Source organism: Nomascus leucogenys, chromosome X (assembly GCF_006542625.1).
Source record: "Nomascus leucogenys isolate Asia chromosome X, Asia_NLE_v1, whole genome shotgun sequence".
Taxonomy (NCBI): Eukaryota; Metazoa; Chordata; class Mammalia; order Primates; family Hylobatidae; genus Nomascus; species Nomascus leucogenys.
Genome location: NC_044406.1, coordinates 59,983,154 through 60,003,968, shown reverse-complemented (window position 1 = coordinate 60,003,968; position 20,815 = coordinate 59,983,154). Strand labels below are relative to the sequence as shown.

Genomic DNA, 20,815 nt, shown 5'->3' with positions numbered 1-20,815 from the left:
ACCATTTTGAAATGTCAAATTGCATTTGGGCAAAAATGGTGTCTAGGTGTGATGTGCTACGTATCATGTCTTAATCCAGGTAACGGAAATAAAAACCAAGAAAATACAACTGTAATAATGTTGGAGCTAAATGAACTGTCAGCAGTATGGAAAAAAGTTAGCTCACTAACAAAATTTGGGAATGTGCAATATTGATGAATATATTGTTCAGTTTATTGGCATAAATTTATATTATGCAAAAGGTGCTTGAGACATATATATTTTTTAAACACATTGATTTCTTACCATTCTTTATGTCTCATAGTATGTATCATACTTTATGTGCAAAAGCCTCTTCTTTTCAATGATTGTGTTCTTGAGCCATTAAGATTGATACATAAGCTCTGGGAAATCTCATTAATCTAAAATAGAGTGGGTTTCAGATATTACTGTTAAATATTTTGCTACCGTAGCATCATCTTAGAGCTTTCCATAAACTTGAATGTTCTTTCCAGGAATATTTCTCCTGCATCTGCTGATAACGAAAAGAACTGTTATTGGAGGGTTTATTCTGTACTAGGCTGTGGCTAGTTGTTTACACTGATAGTGTGTCATTGTTTTTTTCTCCCATTAACCAAGTGTACTAGGTGGTACTTGACTCGTTTTGCAGATGAGGAAACCAAGGTGCACCACTTTCTCCATTAAGTAATAGCCATGGTCCCAGCTTGTATTTTTTAAATCTCAGTGTCTCTGACTTATAAGGCCCCTGGTACTGGGGCATCTTCTTCTCCTGCCCCCTACTCCCAGGAGCTTTGGCCTTCTTTGGATGGCTTGGTAATTTAGTAAAGACAGAGAGCAATCTGTTACGAATACTTTAAGAAGACTTGTTGTGATGAGAATAGTGGGAATAAGTGATTCTGTATCTCTAGCTTCCTTCAAAGGAGTCTCAACATTTTCTTAGATTTGTAAGGTCTTCCCCACATTGCATTATTCCCAGCTCGTCCTATAATAGGCAGGGTGGCCCTTTTCAAAGATGAGAGGGTCAAGCCTGAAAGTGCGAGTGGGCAGCACCCCCAGTAAGTGATATTTGTTCTTGAGACTCTCATCCATGGTTCTGTAATATACACCAGCCAGTAAATACCCTTTAGAGTTCTCAAAGATAGCTGTGTTCCAGGACAGGTCTCCACGCTCTGTTCTAGGTAGCTAAATCACCCCTTATCTCTAACCTTTCCAGAGAAGTCCTCTAAAAATCATCCCTTCTCACTCCCCTATTTTTATCCTCTCTCATTCAACTGGCTCTTTTTCCCAGCATGTAATTATGCTCCAGCCACATACATCTTTAAATCAGTAAATGATTCAGTAAAAATATCCTGACTGCTTATTCTATGCCAAGTGTGATGTTAGGCACTAGGCAAACAGTTGTGTATAGATAGGGTCTCTGACCTTAAAGAACTTATAGCCTAGTAAAGGGGACAGCCAGAAGACAAATAATCATACAAATGTAATAAACTCTCATAAGTTCTCTGAAGGAAAGGGATAACATGCTATGAAGACATTTAATAGGAAGACGTCACCCATTTTGGTTTAAACTGAGGTTTGAACTGTAAGTTGGAATCAACTAAGTAGGAGTTGGTTTCCAGACAGAGGGAAATGAATATGCAAAGACTTGAGGCAGGAGGGAGGAAGGCCCCTTCAAGAAACTATATGAATCAGCATAGGGGGAGTATTGAGTGTAGAGAGGGAGGGAGAGGTATGTAAGGGCCATATCATTCAGGGCTTTAAAGGATGTTTTAAAAATTAGGGTCTAAATTTATCTTAAAAGTAATGGGACTATACTGAAAGATTTTAAACAAGAGGTGCATATTGAGATTTGTATTTTGAAATAAAAAAGGGTGGAGATTAGATTACAGTGATATAAAATGGGCAGAGGTGTGGAAATCAGTTAGCAGGCTATGGCTGTTGTCCAGGCAAGAGATGATGCTCATGCTTGGACTAGGGAGTAGCAGTAGATATTCCTATAAGTAAGCATATTCAAGAGATTTGGGAAGTAAAATTCATGAATTGGATATGAGGATTAGGAATAGGGAGACAAAAAGGTGACTTCCATGTTTCTGGCCCATACAACCAAATGATGGTCATGCATTTACTGATTTGAGAAACACAAGAAGACTAAGTTTGAGGGAGGCAATAAGTTGGAATTTGGATATGTCAAATTTGGGTAGCTTTGAAGAAATCAGGGCACAATATTAAGCAGGCAATTGAATACACAGGTCTGAAACTCAGTGATGAGTTCGGGGCTTGAACTAAAAAAATGGTGATCATTGACCATATAGATGATAGTTACAGCCAGGAACTTAAACAAGATTGCCTAATGAGATACTTTACCCCTTCGCGGTGAGGACTGAACTCTGATTTTTCATCTTGCCCAAATTCCTTTCTAAAGGGTCTGGGGAGTCATACCCTCCAAGCCATAAATTCTCATCAGATGGGTTTTATTTAATCTTGTGTATCATGACTTACTTTCCAATCTGACTGGCATAACAAGGGAAAAAATGAAAATGTTTTACCCCAAAATATATTTTCTTGCCATACCTTGAAATTGCCCTGCAAAGTCTCTTGTGGGAAAAATCCACATTCTGTAGAGAATCCCCTTCCCCCATTGTTTTCCTTCATTTCTTTCCAGATCCAGGAGATAATCAACTAAGAGCCAGGTGCCGTTTTAGGTCTAATAAGAAACATTTTACAACCTGCTCTCTCTAAAGTCTGGTATCTGAGAGATTCCTCCACACAATAAAACTTGGTCTCCACAATCCTTTGTCTTAACCTGAACATTCCTTTCCATTGATCCCAGGTCGTCAGATAAACTCAACCAATTGTCAACCAGAAAATGTTTAAATTTACCTATAGCCTGGAAGCCCCCACTTTGAGTTGTCCTGCCTTTCTGAACCAAACTAATGTATTTCTTAAATGTATTTGATTGATGTCTCATGCCTCCCTAAAAATATGTAAAACCAAGCTGTACCCCGATCACCTTGGGCACGAGTTCTCAGGACCTCCTGAGGGCTGTGTCACAGGCCATGGTCACTCATAGTTGGCTCAGAATAAATCTCTTAAAATACTGTACACAGTTTCACTCTTTTTGTCGACATCACCCAAGCTTCTGTGTCAAGTAATATACACTCCCGGTCTGTACTTCCTAACTCCCCAGTTCCTTCTTAAGTCATTGTAATCTAACTCTTACCCCCTCTGCTCCAATGAAGCTGCTTTTGCCAGGGTCATCAGGGATACCCTCAATGCTGCACACAAAGCACAGTTGTCAGTCTTTACCTTACTTGACCTTTTTGTAACATTTGAAGTTGTTAACAAGCCTTCTTTGATACTTTCTTCTGTTTTGGATTCTGCTGAATCACTTGCTTTTTGTTTTTCTCTAACCTCTTTGGTCATTTTTGTCAATCTCCTTTATGGGCTTTATACTTGGTATTTTGCGGGCTCCCTGCTCATTTTACTATAGTAGAACAACTGAAAACTGAAATATCTACAGGGACCAGGAAATAAAACTGAGTGAAGTGGACTATTTTCATATTAAACACTTTGCACATTGAACCTTTATTTGTATGACAAGCCCTTTGTTTACATACAAACAGCAGTGTTGTTTACTTCTACAAAGAACCAGTAGAGCCAGATCTTTGCATTTTTCAACAGAGACAGGTGATATGGGTTTGTATGTGAAATATCTCATTTTAAAATATTTTGATCATTGATTCAATTCCATTTCACTTTTATACACTGTGCTGGACAAAGAAGAAATATCAGAAGACCTCATGTAGCTGTTTGACTGCCAGTTTGCCATCTCCCCTGGAGAAGTGGCATCTGTTCTTGTGGTTTCATCATCTGTTCTCTAGGTTCCTGATTTTCACATCTGCTTCTCTGATCTAGCAGAGCCCTGCATCCAGCTTCTTAGTAGACATCACCTTCCTGAGGCCTCCCTGACTTAGCATCTCTACTTCCCTCTTAATCAACTCTTATTCTATTCACTCACCCAAACCAAACAGCTCCCTCGCCATCACACCCAATCAAAGAAGGAGTTCTTTCTTTAATATTTTTCAAAACAGTCTCCTCACCTATTCTTCCTATGCTTTGTCACCCATGCTGGAGTGCAGTGTTGTGATCATGACTCATTGCACCCTTGCCCTCCCACCGCACCCTTCTCTCTCTCAGGCTCAAGCAGTCCTCCCATCTCAGCCCCTTGAGTAGTCTGGACTACAGGCACGCACCACCATGCCCAGCTACTGTTTGTTTTTAAGTTATTTTTAAGAGGTAGGGGTCTCATTAAGTTGTCCAGACTGGTCTCGAACTCTTAGGTGTAAGTGATCCTCCTGCCTTGGCCTCCCAAAGTGCTGGGATTACAGATGTCAGCCACCATGACTAGCCCCTCTGTTTGTCTTTTATTATCTTTTGCTTGGATTACTACAGTAACAACAGTGGCAGGCAGTATAGTATAGTAATTAAGAGCATGGACTCAGGAGACAGACTTCCTGCTTCTGCCACTTATTAGCTGTGTAATTTTGGATGAGTTTTTAACTTCTCTAGGCCTCAGTTTCCTCATCTATAAACTGGAAACGGTACCTACCTCACAGAGTTGTTATGAGGTTTAAATGGGTTAATACATGTAAATCACTTAGAGCAGTACAGAGTTTGCTATTCTTATAATTATTAGTTGATTACTTACTTCCTCTGAGCCACCTACCATATACCTTTATTTTGTCATCATACTTGTCCCATTGCATTGCAAATTTTGTGTATGGTGCTCTTTTCTACTAAACTATTAGCTCCTTGGAGGTTTGGACTATTTCTATTCATCTCTGGATCCCCAATACCTGGCACAATGCCAGGTACAAGTAGCTGCTCAGCCAATGTTTTTTGACTAAATGAGTAAACCCATTTGAGCCTGAGTTTCCTCCTCCCGTAAATGGGGATTTGAATAACTGCTCTGCCTCACAGGATTATTGGCAGAATCAATTGGGAAGACAATTGCAAAAGCACTTTGGAAATTCTAAGGATCTATCAAATTATAAGGGATTCATGGTAGCATTCAGAATGGGTCCCCTCTGGAATTTTGCAGGACTGGTTTGTGCCTCTTTTCACTTTTGGGAGCTAGTTGGAGACCTTGCTAGAGGGCTCAGCCCACGGTTTTGCAGGTCTTTTGTTGAATTACTAGCAACTTGGATTCCCCTGACGAAGCTTCAGGTGAAGAGAAAAATGAATATAATCCCACTAAGCTGTAGGGCTCGGGAACTTCAGCCTTGCTGTCCCCAGAACTAAGAATCCAATACCCAGCTGCTTTCTTCCCAAAGCAACTGACAATTTTCATTCATTTCAGGAATCTTTCTGAACCTGTCATGACCTATAGACTTCACAAAGAGCTGGTCTCTGCTGCCAGTAAGTATTTATGTTACTAATTAACTGTGTTGTCCTAGTTTCTTAATGTTTACTGCAATAAGCCTAGAAAATTGTTTGAGGGAAAGTGATTGAGAGCACAGAAACCTAAAACACATACACAAATTATGCACAACTGCCAAATGAAAGTATTCTTGCTTGCTGTCTAACTCAAGAGTTCTATTATTTTTCATAATTAGTGTTACTTAAGTGGGCTTGAGAAAATTGGTTAACTTGAGGGTTGTGATGAATATAAAGCTTTATTTATATATGTATTCATTGCCTCTTCCATCAGAACAAGAACATTGGCTCACATTACCAGGGGACAGCAAAATGGTTACACGACAGTTGCCGTTTCAACTTCCTTCAGCATTTTGCCTGTTCAAATGCTTTTCGATTGTGTTGTGAACCATTGTTCTTAATCTGTTAGTGCCAGCATCACATTTTCTAGATGAGAAAACTGAGGGAGAGGACATTAGTACATAGGAAATAAGGCATAGAGAATCACCCCCAAAAGTTGGCGATTAAAGAACCATTGAAAGTGTTGGCTGAGGCCACTGTATGAGTGCCCCTCTCCACCTCAGCGTGACCCTTATTCTGCATCATATCCTGTGTGGTGTAGAGGAAAAAGATTCAGGGGACTTAACATCATAATGCATCTTTGTTGAAACAAGGGAGCTCTGTTCTTTACTTCTGGGCTCTCTCAGTGATTTTAACAGGAATCCAGAGGCAGCAGCACACTTCTCAGTACCCAAAGGAAGGTGGATGGGAATAGGTTTCCAGCTGGAAGTTTATCTGTGAGACTTCAGGAACAACCTGCTGTGCCCGGAGTTCTGACTCCCTCTGAGACAGTCTTCTCTTCTCATCCTTCTCTTCTTTTCTATCTTCTATTTTCTACATCTTTTTAGACCTGTTTCTTTGTGTGTGTGTTTTTTCTCTCTCTCTGCCTTTTTTCTTTCTCTCTGCCTTTTTTCTTTCTCTCTTTGTGTCTTTGTCTTTGTGTCTGGGTCTCTAATTTTTATTGTATTTCAGTGCCTATTTATCTCTGTCTCTTTTCATCTCATTGATTCTCTCTGTGTGTCTCTGGTTGTCTTTCTCCAAATCTCTGTGTGTGTGTGTGTGTGTGTGTGTGCGCGTGTGTGTGTGCGTGTGTGTGTGCATATATATGTGAGAATTTTGCTCAATCCAGTTGCCCAGAAAGCCAAACCATTTATCTCTTACTGTTCTCTCCCAGAGTCTGACAACCTGGATTACCGCCTAGGAGCTATTCACTCCCTGGTATATAAGCTACCAGAAAAGAACCGAGAGATGCTGGAACTTCTGATAAGACACTTAGTCAAGTAAGTAACTGCTGGATTTTCAGAAAAAGTTTCTATTAGAGGACTGGCCCATGTGGTTGGACTACACAGAAACTGCCTCTCAGCTCTTTCAGCCCCAGCCCTTAAGTGCTTCCTTGGGAGGCTGAATGCTCTGTGAGGAAGGCTATTTTGCCTTGACCCATGTACATATCCTCTTAGAGTCATCATGCATGTGGATTGTCTCAGTTGAAAGGTAACAGCAAGGTAGAGTGGGGTGGACACAGGCTTTGCTGTCAGATGAGCCTGGTTTTGAATTGAAGCTCTCCAACTTATTTGCTGTATAGTCTTAGGCAAACCTCTCTGAGTCTGTTTGGTCATCTGCACAATCCCTACAATGAAGGCCAGTTGTGTGGATTAGGATGAACACAGGTAAAATGCATGTCACGTGAGAGGCTCTCAAGAAATGGCACTTTTTGTTAAGATTCTGGTCAACTTCTTGCCGTGGTGTGGCCGGCAGTAACAGACAGCGGGATCCCAGAGAATAGTCCTGGTGACAGGCACTGAGATAGGCAGGTGAAAGGGGCACTTGTGTCCCACAATGGTGCTTCTTGGCCAGAAGATTTAATATTGTGAATCAAGATGAATTTACTTGGCTTAAAAAAGGCAGAAAGCATTCTGTCCAGGAGCCAGCAGACCTGGGCTCTAGTTTCATTTCTGCTTTCTGCTATTAGTTCATTTTGTGACCAGGGACAGGTCACTCTTGAGGCCTCTCTTGGTATATATATTAAAAAATTGTAATGTATTTTAAGTGTATATATTTAGCAAGTGCAGTTGTCTGCATACTCAAAAGATGCAGTAACGATACAATTTAACCTCATTTGGAGAGGCTCTGAAACACCTAAAATTAAGGCCTTTAATGAAGGTGAGTTTCCAGGTTAATGGCTCTTTTGGCCTCCCCATGTAATAAATCCTGAGTGCTTTGCCTATCTCGACCTCGAGTTTTCCTACTATATGTGAGATGTCCAAGATCTGATTCAGCTCTGACTTTCAAAGACTGTTTTCTACACTTCCATAGCAAATGAATATTGTGGACACTGATGCAGATAATAAGCAGAATTAACAAGAGAGAATGGCTTTTATATTTATTGCCAGTGTTTGCAATTTGAGCTAATAGAGAACATTAAGAGGCATCTGGTCTCCAAAAAGTAGTTTGTCATCATCTCAGTAAATGTACAAAAATCAGCAAAGAAGCTATTTGCATGTTAATTTAAAGTTGTCCTGGAGGAGTCTTTGAGTCCAAGTTCCAGATCTGTCACAAATATGCTGTGTGACCTAGAGAAAGTTCCTCCCACTCTCTGGGCCACAGGTTTGTGCATCTATAACACGAAGAGACTGAAGCAGCTAATCTCAAAGGGTTTTTTCAGCTCTGACTTTCTGAGAGTCTCAACATGTGACGAGACCCAAGGACTCAATTGAGGATGCTCCTGCTTACTGAGCGTCAGGGTGCCTGCCTCTATCTGCCCAAAGGCTGGCTGCTTGGCTTATTTTAAGAATCTTAGTCCTCAAAATCTTGAAATGAAAAGAAGACATGAACAAATAGATCACAGAAATAGAATGGCAAATACTCTTAAGTATGTGGTAATATGCTCAAGCTCACTCACAGTAACAAAAATACAAATTAAACCTATACTGAGCTACCATTTATGGACAAATCCTAATGCTTATTAATGAGACTATGGGGAAACTGTCCTCTAATACATTTATTGTGTTAATGCAGTACAGTTCCAGAAGAGGGGATTTGGCAATACCTAACAAATCTACACATTCAGTTATCCTTTGATCCAGCAAAACAGGGTAAAACAGGGTATATGATATGTTAGCTTTTTTTTTTTTTAAGGCATATACTCTAAAGATACACCTCCACAAATACAAACCACACATGCACAAGATTTCTCATTGCAGCACAATTTTCAAAAGCAAAAGATTGGAAACAACACAAATATCTGAAAATAGGGGACTAGTCGAGTAAATAAGGGTGTATTCAACAATGTAGTATTATGCAGTAATTTAAGAAAAGAATGAGGAAGATCTCTATGAACTTTGTTTTGTAGTGATTTTCTGGGATATATGACAATTTTCCAGCACGTAAAACAAACAATAACATAAAAAATCTTAAGCTGTAGAACAAGGTTTATAGTATGCTAGCTTTTCTTTTGTAAGAAAAAAGAGGAAAATAAGAATATGTAAGAATACACACACATTTTAAAAAAATTTGTCAAATGAAGCATACACTAAGATAAATTTAAAAAAAAAGCTAATGACTCCAAAAGTTCAATGTAGAGTTGCCATAGATCCAGCAACTCTACTCCTAGGTATATACCTAAGATAAATGAAAACATGTCTCCACTCAAAATCTTGTACACAAATGTCCATAGCAGCATTATTTCATAGTTGTTGAAAAGTGGAAACAACCCAAATGTCTGTTAACTAATGAATAGGTAAACAAAATGTGATATACAGGCAATGGAATATTATTCAGCCATAAAAAAGGATGAAGTACTGATACATGCCACAACATGGATAAACACTAAAAGCATTATGCTAAGTGAAAAAAAACAAGACACAGAAGTACGTATTTTATATGATTCCATTTATATGAAATGTTCAGAGTAGACAAATCTATAGAGAAAGAGAGTAGATGAGTGGTTGTCAAGGTCTGGGAAGTGGGGGTGTGAGAAGTAATGGGGAGTAATTGATAATGAGTATGAGGTTTCTTTTTGGAATGATGAGAATTTCTGGAATTATATAAGGGGTGACAGTTGCACGGCTCTGTGAATATACTAAAAACCACTTAATTATAACCTTTAAAAGTGAATTTTATGATATATAAAATGTATTACAATAAACATATTATAAAAATAAACTAATGAAAGTGGTTATTATAGTGGATAGGTGTGGTAAGTAGGGTGGAGGTGATGGGGTAAGAGCTAGATTCCTCTAAGTATGCCTCCTTATATACTTATGACTATTAAGCCATATTAATGTTTTGCATATCCAGAAAATAAAATTAAATCAAAAATTATAAACTGTAAAACTGAACACCAATAAAAGCAAATGACTTTAATGAACATAAGTGTTTATCAACTTGATAGCATAATTACAGAGAGAAAGCAATTATTTCAACTAACGTGTCAACACAGTACTCTGACTCATCCTTAATGAGATGTACTCTAGAGACAAGAAGAGCAAAATTTTAAGCATCACTCAGTAGGTTTATTAATAGTAGTAATATAATTTAACTTGAAACACACACACAGATCTTATAAAGATAAAGCAAAAAAGTAAATATGTTAATGTTATCACAAGCTAAGTCTATAGTGTACAAAAGAGATACTGATAAAAAAGACATAAGGAAAAATTTTTTTTAACATTAAAATTAAATTAAGAATATTAATATGAATTCATGATTTAAAGAGAAAGCAACAAGAAGAAAAAACTTTATTCACTGAACCAGTCTTGAAGGGATTCTACCCAAAAAGAAGTGAATACACTTAGTGCCCAGTTTTTTGTTTTTAAATAGCATTTCCTTTTCAAAGGAATCAGGGGTGCTTAGAGAAATGGTTGATTCCATGTCTGGGGCAAGGAAAATACAAAGTTAGTCTTGGATAAATAGTACCACCAAGCAAGAAAGAACGGAGTCACATTAATAGTGTCATGTCCAAAGGACGTAGAAACCTTGAAAGGGCTGACACTGATGATGTTTGAGCCAACCTGAACATCAATAACAATAAATAATGTATTTGATTATTACGTGTTGAAAAACAAAACTCCTGGAGGTGGGTAGAGGAAGGAAAGCTCTTTATTGCAGAAGGAATACCAGCTAATAAACATAGGAGGAATGACAGAATTAGAAAAATCATTAGTTTGCAATCTAAGTGGTCTGTTTTAGACATGAATCAAAACTGTTGGGCAAGAGTATTGAGGAATAGGATGTTCACATTATTCCAGTGTATTACTGTCAAGTTACTTACTAATCACAAAGAAAAAACAACATGTCTTTACAATGAACCTATCTGACAAACACCACCTTAAGTAATTGATCAAAGTTAGCATCAGTAATAATGGAACAGGCCAAGTGCAGTGGCTCAGGCCTGTAATCCTAGCACTCTGGGAGGCCGAGGCGGGTGAATCACCTGAGGTGACGAGTTCGAGACCAACCTGGCCAACATGGCGAAACTCCGTCTCTACAAAAACACAAAAATTAGTTGAGCATGATGGTGGACGCCTGTAATCCCAGCTACTCTGGAGGCTGAGGTGGGAGAAACACTTGAACCTGGAGGGCAGAGGTTGCAGTGAGCCGAGATTGTGCCATTGTAAATAATGGAACAAACCCCCTTATGTACCTCCTAAGTAGATATAATAAAAATTATACAACATTAACTGTGAAATATTTTTGCCAAAAATATGTAGCCTGAATCAAATTAATTCTTTCCAGTTTGCAGGAAATAAAGAGTGTAGAAAAACACACAGTATTTGACAGTCTGTAAAGCTTTCGAAAAGGCTTGGACTTTTCAAAAAGTTGTGGGAAAAAGTGGTAGAGGTACTGTTCTACATTAAGAGACTAAAGAAACAAACAAATACAGTATAAGAGTTTGATTGCATCCACATTTGAAAAACGCAGCTATAAAATACTTTCTGTCCCATAACATTTGAGAAAATTTGAATATGGACTAGATATTAGATGATATAGAATTATTGTACGTTTTCTAAGATGCAAACAATGTTATTGTGGTTTTGTAGGAAAATGTGCTTATTCTTTGATGATGAATGCTGAAGTATTTAGGGTTGAAGCAGTGTACTTTCAGAGGAAGACAGAGTAAAAGCAAATATGGCAATATGTTAATTTTTGAGTCTAGGTATAGACAGTATGAGTCTTCCTAGTACCACTCTTTCAACTGTTTTGTATGTTTGAAAATGTTTATAATGAAAATTGTAGGAAAATGTAAATAAAAAATAGGCTTAGTTTCAATAGAGAAATTTACACAGGAGAAGAAAATTCATGTGTTTTAAAAATGCACATAATTATCTTGCCTGTCAACTGCTGCTTTCATCATCTATATGATGAATACATCTATGCCTTTGTACTGTGTTTCCACTGACAGCCTGTTTTCCAGGCTAATAACAGGCAGACCCAAACTGACCTCAGCCAATTTGAGGTTCTCAATTATCCAGTTCTTTTTGGTTAGTATCTGTAGCTTCTATTAGTCAGAAATAGGAGAACTCTAAGGTCACCTCCCTGGCAATCTTACTACCAGTGGAATATTACAATGGAAGCAAGCTCCGGGCCTAATTCTGCCATTCTTATAGCTATTTATCAGCAGGCAGACAAAAAAAGACTTGAACAACCTGTTCTGCAAACTCAAATGAAGTCCCAGCTCTCTGTCCTTTCAGATGCCCTGACAACATCTTGGATGAAAGGTTCACTGGAGGCAGATAAGATTGGAGTCAGACAATAAAATCCTACCATCTAGTACCCCTATGTAACCTTACGCCTGGGCTACCATTCTGAAGGGTATGGGTTGTTAGCTTACTAGATTCTTTTTACTTTTGTAATAATACTTCCCTTATTTGAGAAGCAATACTGTGCATTGTATAAATTAGAAAATATTAAAAAAGCAAAAAAAAAAAAAAGGAAAAGCTTTCTATTCCCAACATTCAATAATCATTACTGTTAATATAGTTCAGGTTTTTTCGGATCTCTCTCTCTCTCTTCTCTCTCTCTCTCCCTCTTTTTCTCTCTCTCTTTGTGTGTGTGTGCACGCATTTTTGTATACACATACATGTTTGCATTTTTTTACCAAAATGAGATTATGTTGTTCTTTAGTCTACTTTTTCCATTTTAGCAATTTTGACTTTTCCAGACCATATTAATGTGTTCCCATTTGACCCAAAAGCGGCCTTTTATAGGTGTTTGTCCAATCTGGTATTCAATATAGGAACGCATTTTATTTATGTCCTTATTGTGTTTTTAATCTAGCACAGTGCTTGTTTCTTTTATTATTATTATTATACTTTAAGTTCTGGGATACATGTGCAGAACGTGCAGGTTTGTTACATAGGTATACCCTTGCCATGGTGGTTTGCTGCACCCATCAACCCATCATCTACATTAGGTATTTCTCCTAATGCTGTCCCTCCCCTAGCCCCCCACCCCCCGACAGGCCACAGTGTGTGATGTTCCCCTCCCTGTGTCCATGTGTTTTCATTGTTCAACTCCCACCTATGAGTGAAAACATGTGGTGTTTGGTTTTCTGTTCCTGTGTTAGTTTTCTGAGAATGATGGTTTCCAGCTTCATCCATGTCCCTGCAAAGGACATGATCTCATCCTTTTTTATGGCTGCATAGTATTCCATGGTGTATATGTGCCACATTTTCTTTATCCAGTTTATCATCGATGGGCATTTGTGTTGGTTCCAAATCTTTGCTATTGTGAATAGTGCTGCAATAAACATACGTGTGCATGTGTCTTTATAGTAGAATGGTGTATAATCCTTTGGGTATATACCCAGTAATGAGATTACTAGGTCAAATGGTATTTCAGGTTCTAGATCCTTGAGGAATCACCACACTGTCTTCTACAATGGTTGAATTAATTTATACTCCCACCGACAGAGTAAAAGCATTCATATTTCTCCACATCCTCTCCAGCATCTGTTGTTTCCTGACTTTTTAATGACTGCCATTCTAACTGGTGTGAGATGATATCTCACTGCAGTTTTGATTTGCATTTCTCTAATGACTAGTGATGATGAGCTTTCTTTCATATATTTGTTGGCCACATAAATGTCTTCTTTTGAAAAGTGTCTGTTCATATCCCTCGCCCACTTTTTGGTGGGGTTGTTTTTTTCTTGTAAGTTTGTTTAAGTTCCTTGTAGATTCTGGATATTAGCCCTTTATCATATGGATAGATTGCAAAAATTATCTCCCATTCTGTAGGTTGCCTGTTCACTCTGATGATAGTTTCTTTTGCTGTGCAGAATCTCTTTAGTTTAATTAGATCCCCTTTGTCAATTTTGGCTTTTGTTGCCATTGCTTTTGCTGTTTTAGTCATGAAGTCATTGCACATGCCTATGTCCTGAATGGTATTGTCTATGTTTTCTTCTAGGGTTTTTATGGTTTTAGGTCTTACATTTAAGTCTTTAATCCACCTTGTGTTAACTCTAAAGTCTAAGGAAGGGGTCCAGTTTCAGTTTTCTGCATATGGCAAACCAGTTTTCCCAACACCATTTATTACATAGGGAATCCTTTCCCTATTGCTTGTTTCTGGCAGGATTGTCAAAGATCAGATGGTTATAGATGTGTGGTGTTATTTCTGAGGCCTCTTTTCTATTCCATTGTTCTATATATCTGTTTTGGTACCAGGACCATGCTGTTTTGGTTACTGTAGCCTTGTGGTATAGTTTGATGTCAGGTAGCGTGATGCCTCCAGCTTTGTTAATTTTGCTTAGGATTGTCTTGACTATATGGGCTCTTTTTTGGTTCCATATGAAATTTTAAGTAGTTGTTTCTAATTATGTGAAGAAAGTCAATGGTAGCTTGATGGGGATAGCATTGAATCTATAAATTACTTTGGGCAGTAAGGCCATTTTCACGACATTGATTCTTCCTATCCGTGAGCATGGAATGTTTTTCCATTTGTTTGTGTCCTCTCTTATTTCCTTGAGTGGCAGTTTGTAGTTCTCCTTGAAGAGGCCCTTCACGTCCCTTGCACGTTGTATTCCTAGGTATTTTATTCTCTTTGTAGCAGTTGTGAATGAGAGTTCACTCATGATTTGGCTTTCTATTATTGGTGTATAGGAATGCTTGTGATTTTTGCACATTGATTTTGTATTCTGAGACTTTGCTGAATTTGCTTATGAGCTTAAGGAGATTTTGGGCTGAGACCATGGGGTTTTCTAAATATGCAATCATGTCATATGCAAACAGAGACAATTTGACTTCCTCTCTTCCTATTTGAATACCCTTTATTTCTTTCTCTTGCCTAATTGCCCTGGCCAGAACTTCCAATGCTATGTTGAATAGGAGTGGTGAGAGAAGGCATCCTTGTCTCGTGCCTGTTTTCAAAGGGAATGCTTCCAGCTTTGCCCATTCAATATAATATTGGCTGTGGGTTTGTCATAAATAGCTCTTATTATTTTGAGATACGTTCCATCAATACCTAGTTTATTGAGAGTTTTTAGCATGAAGGGGTGTTGAATTTTATCAAAAGCCTTTTCTGCATCTATTGAGATAATCATGTGGTTTTTGTCATTGGTTCTGTTTCTGTTTCTCTTTCCTGATTTCCCTGGACAGAACTTCCAATACTGTGTTGAATAGGAGTGGTGAGAGAGGGCATGCTTGTCTTGTGGCAGTTTTTAAAGGGAATGCTTCCAGCTTTTGCCCATTCACTATGATATTGCCTGTGGATTTGTCATAAATATCTCTTATTATTTTGAGATATGTTCCATCAATACTTAGTTTATTGAGAGTTTTTAGCATGAAGGGGTGTTCAAATTTATCAAAGGCCTTTTCTGCATCTATTGAGATAATTATGTGGTTTTTGTCATTGGTTCTGTTTATGTGATGGATTACATTTATTGATTTGCATATGTTGAACCACCCTTGCATCCCAGGGATGAAGCCAACTTGATCATGCTGGATAAGCTTTTTGATGTGCTGCAGGATTCGGTTTGCCAGTATTTTATTGAGGATTTTCGCATCAATATTCATCAGGGATATTGGCCTGAAATTTTTTGTTGTTGTTGTGTCTTCTGCCAGGTTTTGGTATCAGAATGATTCTGGCCTCACAAAATGAGTTAGGGAGGATTCCCTCTTTTTCTATTGTTTGGAATAGTTTTGGAAGGAATGGTAGCAGCTCCTCTTTGTACCTCTGGTAGAACTCGATTGTGAATCCGTCTGGTCCTGGGCTTTTTTTTGGTTGGTAGGCTATCAATTTCTGCCTCAATTTCAGAACTTGTTATTGGTCTATTCGGGGATACAACTTCTTCCTGGTTTAGTCTTGGGAGGGTGTAGGTGTCTAGGAATGTATCCATTTCTTCTAGATTTTCTAGTTTATTCGTGTAGAGGTATTTATAGTATTCTCCGATGGTAGTTTGTATTTCTGTGGTATCAGTGGTGATATCCCCTTTATCATTTTTTATTGTGTCTATATGATTTTTCTCTCTTTTCTTCTTTATTAGTCTGGCTAACAGTCTATCTGTTTAGCTAATCTTTTCAAAAACCAGCTCCTGGATTCATTGATTTTTTTTAATGCATTTTTCGTGTCTCTATCTTTTTCAGTTCTGCTCTGATCTTAGTTATTTCTTGTGTTCTGCTAGCTTTTCAGTTTGTTTCCTCTTGCTTCTCTAGTTCTTTTAATTGTGATGTTAGTGTTTCGATTTTATGTCTTTCCTGCTTTCTCCTGTGGACATTTAATGCTATAAATTTCCCTGTGAATACTGCTTTAGCTGTGTCCCAGAGATTCTGGAATTTTGTGTCTTTGTTCTCATTGTTTTCGAAGGACTTATTTATTTCTGCCTTAATTTCGTTATTTACCCAGTAGTCACTCAGGAGCAGGCTGTTCAGTTTCCATGTAGTTGTATGGTTTTGAGTGAGTTTGTTAATCCTGAGTTCTAATTTGATTGCACTGTGGTCTGAGAGACTGTTTGTTATGATTTCTGTTCTTTTGCATTTGTTGAGGAGTGTTTTGGCAGTACATACACTAAAATTGGAACGATACAAAGAAGATTAGCATGGCCCCTGCCCAGTGCCTTTTTTAAATGATACTGTTTTACCATCAAGAGAAGACCAATTGTCCTGTAGAATGTGACTTCCTAGTTTTGTCTGCTTTCTTCTTTGTCGTATATTTCAGCTAATTCCTCTACTTCTTGTATGTTTTGTAAAGTAGAAGTTATATCTAAAGGCTAGATGGATTCAAGCTGACTATTTGTTGGCTGGAACAAATCAGATGCTGCATCACATCTGAAGATGCATAAGATTGGTTGATTCACCTTACTGATATTAAGATTAACCATTGCTATATTTTTCTACTCTGTCAATGCAAGGCTGGGAGTGTCAGTACAATATTTTCAGCTAGTCCATATGTCTTTAATACATCTAGGCAATGATAATTCATTTTTACTTTATGTTATGCTCATTAACAAAGCCTTTGGTGTTGGTTGGAGATAATGTTAGCTGAAACTTATAGGAGCCCCTCTGGCTTTTACCTGAGTCTTTTAAATACTCATTAATCACCCCTAGAGTATGTGTGTATTCACAATTAGAATACTACAATCATAACTAATATGTTTTAGAGTATACATGAAAACTAACAAGCACATAAACCAAATTTCATCAGTTCTAATAACACTTTTTCTCAAATTGTAATCTGAATTCTGTACACATCTGAAAATCAATGGTTTCTTAAAATTACACTTGTCAGGCAGCAGTTTGATGTAATTATCGTGGCCTCCACATGCATGAACTGCTCATATTGTAGTCACTTAAGTTAAATTATGTTCATTGTTGAGTTTATTTTCTATTTAAAATGTCTTCAAAAATATTACATGATGATATGACAATGAAATTACTTTTCTTTCTTAGTGGTACATAAATAATGTTGTGCTCATAACTGATGACTGATGAAATTCATGACATCGTCTGGACTTTGTTGAAGTATTTAAAGTAAATGACAGATAATATAACACCAGTGGAGGAAGCCAAAACTGTCAGCCCTTAAAAAAAAAAAGGCACCATTTGGCCGGGCATAGTGGCTCATGCCTGTAATCCCAGCACTTTGGGAGGCCAAGGTGGGCGGATCACGAGGTCAGGAGATCAAGACCATCCTGGCTAACACGGTGAAACCCCGTCTCTACTAAAAATACAAAAAATTAGCCTGGCGTGGTGGTGGGCACCTGTAGTCCCAGCTACTCGGGAGGCTGAGGCAGGAGAATGGCATGAACCCGGGAGGCGGAGGTTGCAGTGAGCCAAGATGGCGCCACTGCACTCCAGCCTGGGCAACAGAGTGAGATTCCATCTCAAAAATAAATAAATAAAAAAATAAAAATAAAAATAAAGGCACCATTCTTGGGGATAGGGACCTGTTCGCTTGTGACACTGACTCACTCTCCCCTGCACTATTGTCTTTTCCTTTTGAAGTATTTTTTATTATGCAAGATTTCAAGTATATATGAAAATAGAAGAAACAGTATAGGGAAGTATTATGTGTCCATCACCCCTCCTTCAGCTGTAACCAACATGTTTCATTGATTTCCCCACCCATTTCCCCTCCTCCCATGTTATTTTGAATCAAATCTAAGACATCATATTATTTCATCCATAAATATTTCAGTTTGTGTGTTGAAAAGATGAGAACTGTTTATAAACATAACATTATCACATCTAAAAAGAAATGAGTAATAATGTAATAATATCCATTATTCTGTGTTCAGATTTCTGCTTCCTTTTTAGTTTTGTGTTTCTGGGGTGTGTGTGTGTGTATATGTGTGTGTGTGTGTGTGTGTGTGTGTGTGTGTGTGCTTGTATGTATGTCTGTATAGGGTGGGAAACGCAAGCATACTTAATAGATGGTTCTATGTTCTTCTAACAGGGGACGCACAGTGTGTGGTTGTCTTTGCCCCCAATTATTTTCGAGAGCACTACTTTCTGAGATTCACTTAATTGTCAGAGCTGGAAGTCCCCTTGGATCACCTAATAACTTCATTTTACAGATGAGGGAACAGATACCTAAGGATGGAAAAAGATAGGCCCAGAGGCACAGTACTTTAGTAAAAGAACCAAAAATATTGAAGGTAGCTTCCTTGTTTAGGAGTCAGAGGGCATACAGTTCTTAGAATTATTGGGTGCTAAAGCTGGGCGAGACCTAAAAGTTCATACAGATAGCCTCTCATTCTGCCAGAGGTCTCAGTATGGCAATCTATTGACAAGGTCCAGGCCACAAATATATTTTATTTGTCCTGCAGTGTTTTGGGAAAAAAGTGATTTGGCTTAAACATTTAAAAAATCCAGATAGTTCATATCAAAGTATACATCTCAGGAAAAAAAGAGGATGTTAGCACACTGGATCTGCATGCCCACGTGGCAGCAATCAGTTGGGGTTGAGTAATGGTTTCTTGCTTTGGAATGGGCACAAGCTTCTAATTTGCCATAGCCCCCACCACTCCCAAGTGTTTTAACAAACTTTGTATTAGAGTTACATTAGATGTGACCTAGGAATTTCCCTTTCTTAAAACTAGAAGTAATTCTGTTGATGGTATGTCTCTAAGTGAGTGGTGGGAAAATGGTGGTCTAAAGAATGTTTGCTTGTTTAAATGTGGCAGCCACTTCTCACCAGGCCCATTTCTCTCATGTAAGTTACCTGCCTTGCACCTCTAGATATTTAAATTTCTGACCTCTAATCTAAAACATGCAATCAGAATCATTTTATTCTGTACTGGAGACTTCTCCCAACCAACCTCAGTGGACTAGAGAGTTCAAGATTCCTTTGCTGTCAAATAACATCACATACTCTTGTTTTTGGTTTCATTCATCTTGTTAACCCACAATTTGGGATGTTACTTATCCCCCATACTGGTTTTCAAAATATATAATAAAAAGAGAGACGCTAAATGCAAAGCAATTTCTCCAAAGAATAGGTGAACTTCCAAATCTCATAAGAAGGCCAAGAAGGAAGAGTACCCTAAATGGGATGCCAAGTAACTCCCTCAGAGAATCAGAAGGTGGCTTTAGCTTAGAAGAGCTCACATATGAGTTTTGATTTCTCCAGAAAAGTTAGACAAGCAGGCAGTGGGATGCAATGGGATGACTATAAGACTTGGGGAGCAACAAATATGGGCTTGAATCTCTGCCTTGCCATATGACCTTGCCAAGTGCTTTGCTCTTGGTAAACCTAGGCTTCAAAGCTAAAATACTCTGCTTTTTGGAGTTGTGATGATTCTGTGAGCTGCTGGGACACTGAACAAGATCACTTCCTTTCAAAGCTCACAAAAGGAGATACACAAGTGTCCTTGTGGTTTAGCCTTTTAGGGTCACTTGGTCTTAGCATGGAGATACTTTTCCATTTTAATATCTGAAAAAACTTCCGTCACTAAAGAATAAAGATTAATTGCAGGGGTATTGAAACTGTTAAAAGGAACACATCACCAGCCCAGCAATATCAAAAGCTATGACTGGTTGCTGTTCATTTCCATCGGAATGGTACTCAGCCTTTGTCTAGGGCTTAACAGACTTCACATTAAGATTTGTCTAAGGATTCTGTCCACCTCAATTACCCACTCAGTGTTAAGAACCTGCCATTCTCTTCTGGGCCTTAGTCTTGGTAGGTGTGGAGAGTGAGTGTTTTGGGTAGTCAGTTGGGCTGTTCCTACAGCCAAACTGACCAAAAGAGATTCTTGCCTTTTACTTGGCTGGCTCCAGGACTGTTTGAAACAGCACTAGGGAGCTCAATTCCTTTACAAATAATTCATTAGTACCTGCTGTGTGGCAGGCACACACACTTGGAAGTTGTTTATCATTTAGTAGGAGAGGCAGATAAGTAAACAGAAAATTGCAACTTACTCTGCTTGCCAGTGGTTTTAGTTAAGATGAGCACAGTGGGCTCTGGTCTCCCTGAAGGAGATGTAACGTTATGTGCATCTCCAAGGATAGATAGACATTTTGTAGATGTAGGGAGAGGGGGATGTTCCAGGTAGAGAGAATGAAATGAGCAGAGAGGTTTGGGGGTCTGAAACAATCTAAGCAGTTTAGTATAACAAGAGTGTCAGAGGTCAGCAGTACCTGAAGGCTCCTGGAGAGGTAATAATAACAACAGATACTTCCCAGGGTGCCAGGTACCATGCTGAAGCAATTTATCTTTATTTATTCAACCACTCTCTGAAGTGGGTGCTATTTTCCCAGGTGGGAAAACTGAAGTTCAGAGAGGTTAGAGTGAGTGAACTCACTGTTGCGCAGCTGGTAAGTGGCTGTGTTGGGATTCAAACCCAGCTTCAGAGCCTAAGCAGTGAGTAGGGATTGGAAATAGGGGTCAAGTTACTCAAGTTATGGAA

The 20,815-nt window shown here is 38.4% G+C and overlaps 1 protein-coding gene and 1 pseudogene across 1 annotated transcript in view; both read left to right on the top strand.

Annotated features, from left to right (window-relative positions):
- OPHN1 (oligophrenin 1) overlaps positions 1–20,815 on the top strand; it is a 385,933-nt gene that overhangs the window by 309,800 nt on the left and 55,318 nt on the right. The window contains exons 17-18 of the mRNA XM_003272664.4: positions 5,360–5,418; positions 6,650–6,755. Of these exons, the coding sequence (XP_003272712.1) occupies positions 5,360–5,418; positions 6,650–6,755 (165 nt within the window). The remainder of the gene's footprint in view (positions 1–5,359; positions 5,419–6,649; positions 6,756–20,815) is intronic.
- LOC115833411 lies at positions 16,454–16,544 on the top strand (annotated as a pseudogene).